Source organism: Ischnura elegans, chromosome 6, assembly GCF_921293095.1.
Source record: "Ischnura elegans chromosome 6, ioIscEleg1.1, whole genome shotgun sequence".
In the NCBI taxonomy this organism is placed as follows: Eukaryota; Metazoa; Arthropoda; class Insecta; order Odonata; family Coenagrionidae; genus Ischnura; species Ischnura elegans.
In genome coordinates, this window is record NC_060251.1 from 122,142,609 (window position 1) to 122,156,793 (window position 14,185).

Here is a 14,185-nt window from a genome sequence, read left to right on the forward strand (position 1 = left end):
GTGATGAGGCAAAGTGTCATTTAGATAGTTTTAGGGACAACCCTGCCTTTTCTAGCCTCTCGAATACTCCTTCTAAGCGCGAAGCGTGTTCCTTTATGGAGCCGCTAAAGACGATGACATCATCGAGATACACCAGGCATTCCGTGGGAGCCATCCCCCTAAAAACTCCATCCATAAACCGTTGGAAAACGCTAGGGGCGTTTCTAAGACCGAAGGGCATTCGGAGGTATTCATACAGCCCATTATGCACGATGAAGGCGGTTTTCTCACGCGAGTCGGAAGCCATCGGGATTTGGTGGTAACCCGCAGTTAAATCAAGTGTAGTGAAATATCTGCATCCCCCCAAATAGTCTAGTGTTTCAGTAATGTTGGGTAAGGGGTATACGTCGGGTTTTGTTATCGCATTTAACGCGCGAAAATCTATGCAAAACCGGTACTTCGGCTCTCCGTCCTCAGATTTTTTCGGAACAATCACAACGGGCGAGGCCCAGGGGCTATGACTTGGCACTATTATTCCCCCCTCCAATTGTTCCTTCACAAAATTGTCTATCAATGGCTTCAAATGATGAGGGGTTCGGTAGGGTCTTCTGTAAATGGGCCGAGCATCACCAGTGGGAATGTGGTGTTCTACCAAATGTGTGGCTGGGGGTGTGCCCGATGGCAAGAACAATTGGCTATACCTTCCGATTAAAGGCTGCAATATCGATTGTTCCTCCGCGTCTAGATGAGACAACTTCCTTGCGATCTCGTCCTTAAAATCATCCTCACCCGCCTTGCACACGGAAATATGCGCGTCTCTGTCAATCCCGGTCCCTCGCACTCCACTTTTGTCCCACCCATTATTCACATCATCCTCCAATTCACTCACTATTTCGATCACTGTACCCTTACTCAAAGTTACATCTATCATTCCAAAGTTACTTACTTGGATCTTAGCACCCCCTTCCTCATCCACCTTACAAACACACCTGGCCACCCAGCAATCGTCCAATTCCAGCGCTGACTCCACCATGCACTCATGGCCCTCTCTCCAGCCGCTACCAAGGGGAAGAGTCACGAGACGGACGCTCCGAGCTGGGATCATCTCTGCCGACACAAGGCGTACCGGCATATTCACCCGTGGGCGGCGCCATTTCCTCCCCGCATCTCCCAGCTCCTTCGCCGTGGACCTCGTCGTTGCGTCCCTCGGTCTCTCCTCCGTGATGTCCGCGGCTCCGCTTATCCACGCTCGGTCAGCCACGCCCTCCGTCCTTATCTCCATAACGGCCGGGCACGCTCCCTGCGGTTCGCCGTCCGTCATCGCGGATGTGGTCGCTTCGCCAACCTCCCTCGGCCGCGGTGGGGTCTCCGCGTGCTCTTTACTTCCACTTTCGGTTAGACAAATTACGCGTCCGTCAATTGTCAGTTCACCTCTACTCACGTCAATTATCGCTCCAATTTCGCGGAGGAAGTCTATTCCTAAAATTCCCTCATGGCCCCCCAAATTATCTACAACCTGAGCCTTTAGGTTATACACTTTATTACCTACAACTAGCGGTACTACCACTTCTCCGAAGTTCCAAATAAGCCCTCCATTCAGTCCTTTTATCCTGAACTGAGACCTCTTCGGTGTTCGGTCCCCACAGCACTTTTTAGTTAAAAGGCTCACTTGCGCCCCTGTATCAACCAACATTCGTCGCCGCATGCCTCCACACGTCACAGTCACCGCCAAATCTTTCACATTCCCCTCGCGGTGCACACATGGAAGTACGATCCTTAATTGGGGCCGTTGCGGGCGACTTACTCGGCCCCGGAGCCGTTTAACGGCATCTCAGAACGCTGGCTGAAACTACTTCGCCCTCGCGCCCGACAGCTTTTAGCCCAGTGTCCTTCCTTCCCGCAGTTAAAACACTGCATTCTGCCCCGCTGTTTACAGTCCCTTGCAAAATGCCCAAGGCGGCCACACGCGTGACAAGCTCCATCACGGACCGCGAAAACGCTCCTCTCCTCTCGCCCCTCCTTCACCGGTCGGATCCTCCGCTCAGCTTCCCGCACGCGCACGGCTGCGGATATAGCAGCGTCGAAAGTCTCTGGCATGGAGAGGCGCGTGTACTCCCCCACCCTACCAGGAAGGCCATTTAGGAAGGCGTCTAAAGCTCTCTCATCAGCCTCCGCACGACGAGCTGCCGCTGCGGCGGAATCTTCCTCTTCCTTCCATGTATGACTATTTATTTCGCGGATACGATCCGCGAACTCCTCTATCTGCTCCGCCGGGCCCATTTGTATGTTCGCCAACATCTCCCTGTAGAATCTCCTATTCTTCACCCCCTGGTACCTCTCCAACAGCACCTTCTTTGCTTCGGGGTAGGTCAAGGCATCCCCCGCTCTTGCCTTCGCCCTCAGGAGATCCGCGGCCCCACCGCGCGCGCGAAGTGTGACCGCGCTTAGCCTGTCTTCATCATCCCACCCTCCCAGCCTTCCCACCTGTTCTACTTGCGAGAGGAACGCTTCAATGTTTTCACCCGTGGCTCCCGAAAAACTGTCTATTGCCGATAACATCGAGTAGGACTTCCTCGAGTTTTCCCCTGTCCCAGCCACATCAGTTGTACGGGCTCTATAACTGGCGTTTTCTTCTTTGAGGGCCCGTAGCTGCGCACAAAGCTCATCCACGGCCTGTTGGAGCTCCATTTCTCGACCCGATAGACTAACACGATTCGACATTGTCACTCACCTTTTCACGTCTGGTACTACTGCCCTTCGGGAGATCCCACTTCTCAACACCAAATGTAAGCACTAAACTTATGGGAAGGGCCAGGTTCGTAGAAGGCAGAATGAGATGACAAGTCTGGTTCCACACGTTTAATTCAGAGCACAGTTACAAACTCCCCCTTCGAGATACCGCGTAAGACTCCCCGTGTCTATTCCCCCCAAGAGGCTTCCTTCCGTGTCGCGTCCGTCCCGTGACCCTCTCGGCGTCCTCCTATTGGCTGGAAAAGGCCGCAAGATCATGCACATCATACGCCTTCCCACGCCAAGATACTGCAACGTGTTACGGCATAAAGTGTTGGAGGAATACGCGGAGACCAATTCCCACGCGAGAGTAAGTTGTTAATCGGAGTAGGGTGTCAGAGTCATGCACGAGGATGGATCCCACGCAAGAGGTTGCAACGTGTTATGAGTTTCAGATACTGGACCCATCACTCGAACGTGACTCTGCGATTCTTCCATTACACCGAGAGCGGAACCGAGCTGGCACGAGACGGCGAGCGACACCCTTACAGTACTCTAACTTTCATTAAAATCAAGTCCATTTACGTCTGATAATATATTTAATTATTACTTCATAATGGGTGGGATATAAAATAGATTACCATTACTTGTTATTGATTTAGTGATTCATAAAAGCACTGCACAGTGTTAATATTAGGATAGAAATAACATTATAGGCAATGAACATTATTATGCAAGTACGAACTGCATAAGAAATGTGCATGCTCGAGACAAATACCTTCACTTTCCACAATTTTTGCGGACATATCTGGTAAATCTATTATTCTTGTATCCACAGTTTGCACTCCTTTTTCAAATTTCAATGCTCTTTGGGTTCTCTGTACTTTTAGATACCTTCGGTTCATCTATTTTTTTAGTCTTGATAGTCTTGTCTAATATTTTGCCCTAACTCTTTGGGGATTTTTTTATGGTTCCCCTTCTTTTCGCGTGTTCATTTACAAGCTCACCTGGCAATGGCTTAAGCAACATTCTCCGATATTTTACTTCTAAGTTTTTGTTTCTGAGGTATTTGTTTTTCTAACTTTGAATTAATTGCCTGGACATTTTTTATTGGAATGTATTGCCAAGACATTTTTTAACATGCATGGTAGAATGTGATGATGCTCTTGGGACTGATTGTTTGTTCATGAACGATGCGACACATTCAGCACAGGTATGTAGTATGTACGTTGGGATTAGGTTGTCGATCGGCCTCTGAAATGGATTCATATCATAAAGTGAGTGTACAAGGGTTATTGCACTCTGAGAATGGTACAGTTGTCCCTGTATGTGCATAAATCCTTGTGTTGTTGTTGCGCAGGGTGTTTGCTGAGTGTGTTCCAGGTGTTCCTGGGTGTACAGGCAGGCGCAGTTCTGCTCTTCCACAGTAGTCACAGAGGTCGCCTTGTCCGCTGGCTCTCATGGTCTGCACTGACGGGAATTGTGGGCGCTGTCCTCTGCCTCGCATCCAAGGATGACGGATTCATCCCACTCAACAAGAACCTCTGGTGAGCGAGCATTCCTTGTTTTGGATTTTGCTGAATGCTTCCCCGGTCCCTCTGCTAAGCATTCATCTCCACTCGAGCATGTATGCTGGGTGGCCCTGGATTTATATGCACCTATAAAATAATTCCTGACTTTATTCTTGAATTTGCAGAAGAAGGGAAATTCTCTAGATATATCCTTTACGTTTTGGTTTGATTTGAAAATATTCAAAATTATTATTTGAAGAAATTCTTACTAAATAATGGAAATCTACGCTGATGAAAAAAAGCATGAAAGAACATGACAAACAAGTGAGGGGTTTCTTGTGGGCAGGCAGATTTATATTTAGTCTAGGTGTTAACTGAATTGCATAAAGAAAATAATGTATAAATGCCCTGAAGAATGTTCACATTTTTTTCCATAGTTGTGCCGTCATTGAGGGAGGAAAAAGTATCATATTAAATAGTGATAAAGGATTATTGCCTGGGAGTTGGGGATAAATTTAAGGGTGGAAGGACCCAGATAAACTTCATTATAAAAAAAATCAGGGAACGTTGTATGGAAAATATTTATGTATATTACAAAGAAATGTAACCAATAAAAACTAAATTCATTAGCTAATTATTATAAATACATAATTTTTGACCGAGTGTGTTAACAATGGTTGTTAAAAATATAATGAAGCCTTTATTTAATAAATACACATTATTATTCTGTAGCACCTCCCTAAACACTTCATTAAGCAGCCAACCCTCCAAGCTGCCATATTTTATTTCTTGAACCAGCATTGAGAGGTTTTACAGTGCATTCATGTAAACTTTTTATGTTGTTGAGTGTTGGGTTGTGGTATTATATTTGCGAGTGTGAGCATGAGTCTTTGTCTTTGTTCATTCACTGTTTTGTCTGTCTTGCAGGTCGCTCTCTTTTGTCATGGTGACGTCGTGCTTTGCCTTCTTCCTTTTGTCCGCCTGCTACGTGCTCGTCGACATCAAGGGCTGGTGGAGTGGGGCCCCCTTCTTCTATCCAGGTGAGTCTCTTCTTCCCACTTTAGACTCTTGAAATAGTGACATCGTGCGCATGTGATCTCTGGATTATGGCCAAATTAGCTCCTTGGGAATAACTCTTCAATTATCACGAGTTAAGGTTTTTTAAATTAAACTATGTTTCTACTTTTCAAAATTATTATTTCTACTATCTACTGCATACCTGTCAGAATTCAATCTTTACATCTTCTGGGATTGCAATTCTTCCAAGTCCTGTAAGGACTCTTAATACACTTATAATGAAAACTAACATCATTGTGTATGTTGTTAAATATCTATACGTTAATTGATTGATTTATAGATTTCAAGTATCTTTATTGGCGATTAACTAAATGATGGTGCATGGTCTTAATTTGAAATACATTCTACGTTTTTATAGGAGTTGGAAGAATATGCATTACGCGAGTGTCATTCAAAAAGTCTTTAGAAAAAGGTATGAAAACAAATTAAATTGGGTCAATTTTTTTATATTTTTCATTTTAGTACTCTTTCAGCCATATAAAAATTTTAAAGCATTTTTCGAAGCATTATTAGCCATCCAAAAAGTAGAATTTCAGGATCTCCTTAAAATAGGCATTGGTTTGGGTGATGACCTCTTCCTTAGGGGTAAACCTTTGTCTGAAAAGCCATCTCTTCATGTTGTGAAATTAGAAAAAGTCACTGGAGGCCAAATCTGGTAAATACTGTGAATTTTGTAATACCGTATATGTCTGAATATAGTCCCCCCTTTTTTTCCTAAAATGCCCGTGGTAATAGTAAAGGGGGGGGACTATATTCAAACGCATTTTTTTAACTTTTCCCAAAACTGAAGCCTCAAAATTAGGGGGGGGGGGACTATATTCAGAGAAATACGGTAATTGAAACTTTAATTCTATAATTTTGGCTATTGATTCTGAACATATGTGCAACCATGCAAAATTTTTAAAGCATTATTCCAAGCATTTTAAGCTGTCCAAAAACTATAATTTCGGGATCTCCCCAAAATAGGCATTGTCTTGTTGACAGAATAATTTTTTCTGCTGCAAATGAGGGCGCTTTTCTTGATTTCTACCATCATCAGGTCCAATAGTGATACATAATACTGTCCTGTTATTGATTTTCCCTTTTCCCATCAATCAATGTATATTCTGCATACATTCCAAAATATCGTTGCGATGACTTGGCCAGCCTATTTCATCATATTCGCCTGCCTCAGAGTCCATTCATCTTCAAAATTCCATTGTTTTACCTGTTATTTGGTCACTGTAATGTAGTGATGAATCCATATTTCATCAAAAGTTATGAATTGATGCGGAAAATTCTCAGGATTGCGAAGGAAAAGCTCCAAAACAGCCTTTGAGTTGACCACAAGATTGCGTTTATTCTCCAATACATATAAGAAAATGCGTTGACAGCAATCTTGCCGATATTTTTTTCACACCCAAAATTTTGTGCAAAATTAAAGCAATTGTTCGTAACGATATGCCTTTGGCCTTACCTATACCACACACTTTGATTCGTCTAGCACTTAAAACCTTATCTTGGATTTTATAAATCATTTTAGGGGTAGACACTTCCTACAAGCATCTGGAGCAATGTTCAATTTTTTGCATACACATCTATATTTTCACTCAATTTACCCAATGGGAAGCAGTTTGAAACACAGCTTCTTCCATAAGCTTCATTCAAGTTAGCTCTTATATTTCAACGTTAACTCTTTCAAAAACAAGTTTTTTATCACTGCACAAAACTCAATTTTGTCCATTTTTATAAACAAATGAAAGTACCTCTCTACAATCGGCAACACCAATGAAACTATGGGATGGATACAGCTGAAACTTTAAAAGCTGACGAGTCATGAGTGCTACTTTCTAGTCAACATTAATTTTTTATGCTTAGAGTGCAATGTCTTGGAGATTCTATTGACTTAATGAACGACCCTCGTGCCTGATGATGGAAACATTGATTTCCGAAATGTAAGAAGTGGATATTTTTATTAATTTTAAAAGGCCTTAATGCATGATTATTGAATTGATATTTATATCAGGAGTAGAATAGGTCTTGATAATTTCGATTTTCAGATTTGTAAAGATCCTTATGAATAGTAAACTACAGTGGAACCTCGTTAAAGCAAGTACGGGCTATAGCGACACCCCCGCTATAACGAGAGATAGCCGATGCACCGTCAATTGACCCTATAATAAGCGTGTTAAAAATTCGTTTTTACGAGACCCTTTCGGCGTTGGCTCTCGCCATAGCGAGGGTTTCACCGCCGGAAGACTTTCATCAAGACTCCATAACCTCTGTAATTGCTAGCGATCTGTTAGAAATGAAGTTAATGGAGTGCTCAGTCTTAAATTTATGTGGTAAATTGTCGTTCGATAAATATAATGATTGACGAAACAATGCTTTGCACGATTTTTATTCAGTGCGGTGCTTATAAATTGTTTGAATAGTCAGTCGTTATTTGAGTAAGGAAATTTAGTGATGCAAAAAAACATCGCCTTTCGTCTGGATTTATGCTTACGTTTATCGGATAGATGTTTATCTGTCGCCGCACCACTCCTGTTCCTGTATATCTGTTCGCAACAGGTATATTGGCTATTACTTGCTCCACCTCCGGTAAAGCGACAATTCGCTATAGCGAGTGTTTATTAGTGTACCGTGGGGTGTCGTTATATCGAGGTTGCACTGTATGTAGTATTATTTCAATAAGTATTTCCAATATGTAGTCCAAAGTTTCTTGTGTGTACTATCGTTTTCAATAATGTGTAGACACCCACAAGTCCTGTTATACTGATGGAGCCAGACCATGAAAACTTGAAGAGTGGAACACAGAGCAAACCTGAATCGTTAGCATTTTGAGCCAAAGCCAAGAGCCAATGAGAATGGATGCGAATTACTCCAGAGGCAAAAGCCATGGCGGATGGAATGCGCTGGCGATGAGGAAACCCACGTTCAAGCACACGTTGGACCTTCGGAGTGTTTCCTATCGGGCTCCGTGGCGAGGTTTTTCCTCTTTTTAGATTGCTATTTGGACTCGCCGTTTATAATAACAGGAAGACAAGGCCCTGTAGAAGATTGTGTTTATTGCTGGCACGATTGTTGCTGTGAAGTTCTGGGAGGTTTCAATTTTGAAGTTATCATTAATGCTTTTTTTTATTTTGTAAAAGATGGATGCCTAACATCAACACAATGGATACAGTTGACTCAAGAAAAAGTTAATACTGAATCTTTTAAATGGCAGAATTTATAAAAGTAATGACTTTGTCTAAGTTAACACATTCATTTCTAAGCAGACTGATTCACGCAGAGGAAATAAGCAGGGGAAATGGCAGTGGTTGTGCCTTCGTGTCCTTGTAGCTAATTATTATCAAATCTCTGTTGAGTAAAATTCCTACTCATAGTATCAACAACACAATAAATAACCAAATACACTGGTAGTTGAAATCATTTTGACTGCCCTAAATCATGATAAATAATTTTAATTCAATAGATAATCATAGTATTCAAACTTTTAGTAATTGGTCACAAAAAATTGTGGGAAGTTACGTAATTAAAAGCACCAACGCTTCTCTTCTAGTGGGTATATGCAATCAACTCTAAGGACTAGATAGCTATTAATTGGAATATGAGCTCTTTCACCTTAAATAATCCGACAGCCATTAATAATTACACACTTAAGGCCGAAGTGGATGTCACCCATGTCTTTGAACGTTTTAATCAGGCTCACACGTGATTTTGCTGTGGTGTGTTTTCTTCTTGATAGACTGGGTGCTTAATAAGTAAAACTATGAAATTTATTTTGTTTATTAATATTCATTCGCGTCGCCTGCTGTCTCCACAACAAGTGCAATAAAATTTTTTATTACAAAGTTCACGCGGCTGCAAAACCAGAGGTTCGTAATAACGGACTTCATATAAGCATTTCTTTTAGGAGCTATTGCATAAAAACATACCTTTCCAAAATTCCTTCTCTTTTGTCTCTTCAACCTCCGTACTTATAGTCGTGCTGCGGAATAGCCTCAGAGTAATGTGAATGATATATGTACGTGATTAAATAATGAACAAATACAGTAAATCCTTGTTCTACAAGGATTTACTGTATTTGTTCATTATATGGTAGTTGAAATCATTTTGACTACCCTAAATCATGATAAATAATTTTAATTCAATAGATAATCATAGTATTCAAACTTTTAGTAATTGGTCACGAAAAATTTTGGGAAGTTAGTTCCTATGTGTAATGTTCCTAAATAATGAACAAATACAGTAAATCCTTGTTCTACAAGGATTTACTGTATTTATTCATTATATAGGAACAAGAGGCATTCTGAGACCTTGTTCGTAAGTTGATAAACCCATACAAGGCATGGAAAATTGTGATTAACCTGCAGGATGCAACTCTGCATTACAACTGTAGTTAACTCACGATTGTGAACTGATCCACCTGGTGTGCGACGCGGTTGGAGCCGAAAAAATTTGCTGTCGGGGGGAAGGAAGAACGGGTGAAATGTTGTACAGTCCCTCCCTTCAAAGCGAACCCATTCATACTTTGTTCAGACTGTGCTCACAGTGCAAGTGTCACATCAACCAACTCCATAGCCTACAAATTTGAAATTTTGGGCACACTTGAACTTTTTCAATGTTCATATCTCTGAAAGTCGAATGTTCGTTGTAAGAGGACTTATCATATGGCCAAAATACCATTGGTAATGTGTGGGTCACCATGACTCCACAGGAATGAAGCTTATTTATATTTATAATATATAATATGAATATGATGTTTGGTGGTTACTTAAGTATCTCCTACCGATGAAAGAACCATAATAGGGAACTTGCATATATTTCAGATATAATCAATAGCCCCAAAATTATATAAAAATATATGTTTGCATACCTCGGTGAAAGTTTTTTTTATTATTTTATGACGTGGTTTGCGATATTTAATGCATCAAAGTTCACGAGAATTTTCAAATGCAAGTGAGAATCGAAAACGCCTGATGATTGGCTGGTAGAAAAGTGACGTCATAGTTCAGTACGAGGAGGCACGGCGGCACGGCCATAGTAGAGGTTGCATACTTGAATACATGCGACGGCGTGGTTATGATTCATTTATTGAAGTGCAGACGTATCGGAGTTGTTCATTGTGACTTCAGGGCTATTATTTGATCTATTTCTCCTCCATTGAAAGCGATAGATTGCGTAAAGATGAAGGAATATGGTTATTCTTAGGCTGATCCTAGCAAGCTTCCTGTTACTCATTCCATCATGATAACAGGGTATTTTAGTGAAACTGTAGACTTCGTCGGCGCGGAAAGTCGATGTCGAGAAATGGAAAGGTAGCTGATGTGCATCTGAAATGTTTTATAGTTCATAACAAAGTGAGACTTGCGTATAATATTGGCGAAAGCGTATACTCATGTGAAATGTGTATTCTTTTGGCAGTCCGGTAGAGAGTCTTATGGTGAACTTATTTCCACCTCGAAGCTGTCGATGATACTTTCAGCTTAAAAATACCTTGCCTGGAGGGCGACAGGAAGCTCTGAGGAAGCCAGACTATCAATGTTTCAATTTAGTAGCGATAATGTAGACTAACTTCCAACACAATCTACCATCTTGTGACTAAAAACCCCGAAGCCACTTCCTATTCTGCAGAAAGAATCGGTCAATCGCACTTCGATCAATATAATAAACACAACGTCTTCAGGTGTTAAGAAGTTACTTTTGTAATGAAAGCCTTCCTAAAGTAGCATTAAAATGTGAATATTTTCCAAACAGAGTCTTTAATACATTTTGGGAGCCTTTCTCACGATATATCTGAAACCTACTCTAAAGGCGAGCTCATCGTCATTGCGATCGGTTGTCACTTAAAAATTCCGTATCATAAATCCTAGAGGGATGACCTTCGACGATAACCATGATCACCGGCACTCTCACTATCACTGGAACCCATGGTGAAAATATCATCCCAATCCAATTTCCATTTGGTTTTAACTGGGGAAATAAGAGCAACATAGAACTGCACATTCTTTGGGCACCTTTGGGTTTGACTTTCCCTCAAACATCCCATTTCCCCTGTGGTGCACATCAGTCCTATCTTTATACGATGGCCGGACAATCTTTAAATGGATCCTTGGTTTATCCTGACAACCAACTAAATGGAAATTGCTGATCCACACGTCTTCCTCTATCTCCACAGTTTCCAAATCAAGGGCCGCGGAACATTCCTCTTGTGACTCAACTTTTTCTGAAAAGCAAGCAATGGCGTAGAATAAATCAAAGAATGCTGCGATTCATTTTTTGTGACCACCTCTGGATTCCATTCTTTTTCCATCTACAACTTCCTTTATCTTTCGGGGTAATCTATGGGACAAGATAATGTTTAAATTAGTGAAGGGTCGATTCCAAAATTTTATCGATTCCAATCCCGATTCCGATTCTGACATTTCGATTCGGATTCTACCGATACCGATTCCATCGATTCTGACACCATAGGTTCCAAGAAAAATATCACTTATTCCAAGCAACAAGACAACCACTTAAAAAAATATTAATCTGTGAAAGAATCAGTTGGCAAAAGCATCTTTCATATCGTCACTATGTAATTAAAATATAATAGCTAAATTTCAAAACAGAACATACCTGAAAAGTGGTGTTACCTCATAGGTATTACTTTAGAATATTAGCACTCATGTTTAAATTTAAAATAAAAGTATCTCCTTTAATATCTATCTTTTTATTGAAAATATCTTATCATTATCTATAATGTCTCTCATATACCTGTCACAGGCTCCCTAGTCTGCATTTGCTCCTTCGGAGTATAATAGGGATGTGCATGTAGCACTTTTTGATATCGAGTCGAGTTGAAAATTACTCGCGAGTATCGAGTCGAGTATGATAATTTCTGAACCAGGCAATACAGCAATGCATACTACAGTATATTCTACTCCAATTTTCTATGATGAATGTCTAGCGTAATGTAAGAAGGAAAATATAATGAGGATCGTTGATGGTTATTGTCAGAAGTAAGAGATGAATGAAAATTAATGTGTCTTCAATAGCTCCATTGGCAAAATTGAAATTAATTAATCCCAACCCAGCCGGCACAGCCCATACTGCATCTGTATGTGAAGTGGATGCAATGTGTGACAGGATGCGCTAGGTACCAAATATCCCTTTGCCATCCTTTGCTAGTTGCGCCTATGTATGCCATACTTTTCATGATGTGGTTTAATACTTAATAATATCTGCAAATCCTCGCATTAATTATTATAAAATATTAAGAATTATTATTATTATAATTATTCACTGTATTCAAAATTTTCACGAACATATACGGAACTGCCAATGACTACAGCAGTAGGTATGGACTTGTTGTCTGGTAGCCATCTTTCCTTTTCCCGACGTGTTGGGGCCTCGTAGAATGAGTGTTGCGTCAGGCGTGTTTTATTGTGACTTTTTTTAATTCTGACCATTGCAGCAATTTTGACTAATCTCCCGGTATCGACCCTTGCTCACTCATTGGCCTCTACTCTCCTGGATTTGAACTTTGCGTTTGTTTTGGACTCCGATGGATAGCATTGTTGTACTGAAGTTCTCATATGCTGTATTGTGTACGCCTGTATTCCTCCTGTGTAGTTCAGTGTTTGTCTGTCTCTTGTGTTATGCAGAGTCATTAAAGTTATACTTATGAAATAAACGTGCTCTGATTTATCCTGAGTTGTTTAAAACAATCCTGAGATAGAGAGAACCAAGTAAGCAATACAGAAAAGCTATTTCGACCGAGTTCAATTTTCGGCCGTTAGATGGCAGCACATTCGTGCACTTGTTCGTGCATCCTCTCGGTATCTCTTTTCCGCATCCCCTCGGCAGCGGTCCTGCATACGGATGGCATCTATATGAAAGGATGTACTCATACTCTTTGCATCTGGATGACATCCAGCTGCCAAAAAGAAATTTGATGGTTTGTGCCGGCTGGGAAGCAACGGCGTAAAATAAAATCAAAGAATGCTGCGATTCATTTTTTGTGACCACCTCTGGATTCCATTCTTTTTCCATCTACAACTTCCTTTATCTTTCGGGGTAAACTATGGGAGATACTTGTACAAGATAATGTTTAAATATTTTCATTAATTTATAACAAAATATAAGTTCTAAAAATACCCAAAAGCCATTTTATTAATCCGCACTGATGAGTGTAAATTAATGTGGAAGATGAATGCTTTAGACGTACATAGTAGTTTTCCTTAGGTTGAGTTGCAAATTTTATGAAGTTGACAAAACGGCTAATTTTTCGGTGCGCGGAGTCATTTATTGCACTGGCCGTGTCTACATTTTTCAATTTTTTTATAATAAAATAAATCAGAATTTAGGATAAAATTTCCTTTAAAATGACGTATAGTTCATTATTGTAGTATGCAGTGAAGCCAGGATATAAATTTGCAAAGTACAGCGGCACATCATTTTGACGCCGACAGTAGAAGAAAACGCTGTCTTCTTGGCTGGCACTCGAATGCATGAGGATCAACGTTGCTCTATATTTTCATATTTCCTCCCTTGATTTTAAACATCATGGAATTTTCTATGTCCTTCCGTAAATGAAATTGAACAAGTGCCATAAATAATTTGAGTCCATCGTAACCATCGAGAAACACCTATCTCGATTTTTGTTGAGAAGTTGAGTTTTTATTCTACAGCGGCCGAATTATCGAAAAATCTCAGTTTCAAGTTATTCAGTCAATGAAATATGGAAATATTATTTATTAAAGTTATCTTCGCTCACATAGCACACGAGTTTATCATTCCGTTTATTATACTCTTATTTTTCCGTAACGCTCATCCCGACAGACGGCATGCATCGAGGCTTTTCTTCTAATTTCCTCCGTGGGAATGCAGATGAAAATTTTTTCTGGGGTGTTATTGCACAG

The 14,185-nt window shown here is 40.7% G+C and overlaps 1 protein-coding gene across 3 annotated transcripts in view; it reads left to right on the plus strand.

Annotated features, from left to right (window-relative positions):
* The window catches only part of LOC124160085 (heparan-alpha-glucosaminide N-acetyltransferase), a 76,917-nt gene that overhangs the window by 58,390 nt on the left and 4,342 nt on the right, over positions 1-14,185 (plus strand). For all 3 annotated transcript variants that reach the window (XM_046535805.1, XM_046535804.1, XM_046535803.1), the window contains exons 11-12: positions 4,070-4,256; positions 5,148-5,260. In XM_046535805.1, the coding sequence (XP_046391761.1) occupies positions 4,070-4,256; positions 5,148-5,260 (300 nt within the window). The remainder of the gene's footprint in view (positions 1-4,069; positions 4,257-5,147; positions 5,261-14,185) is intronic.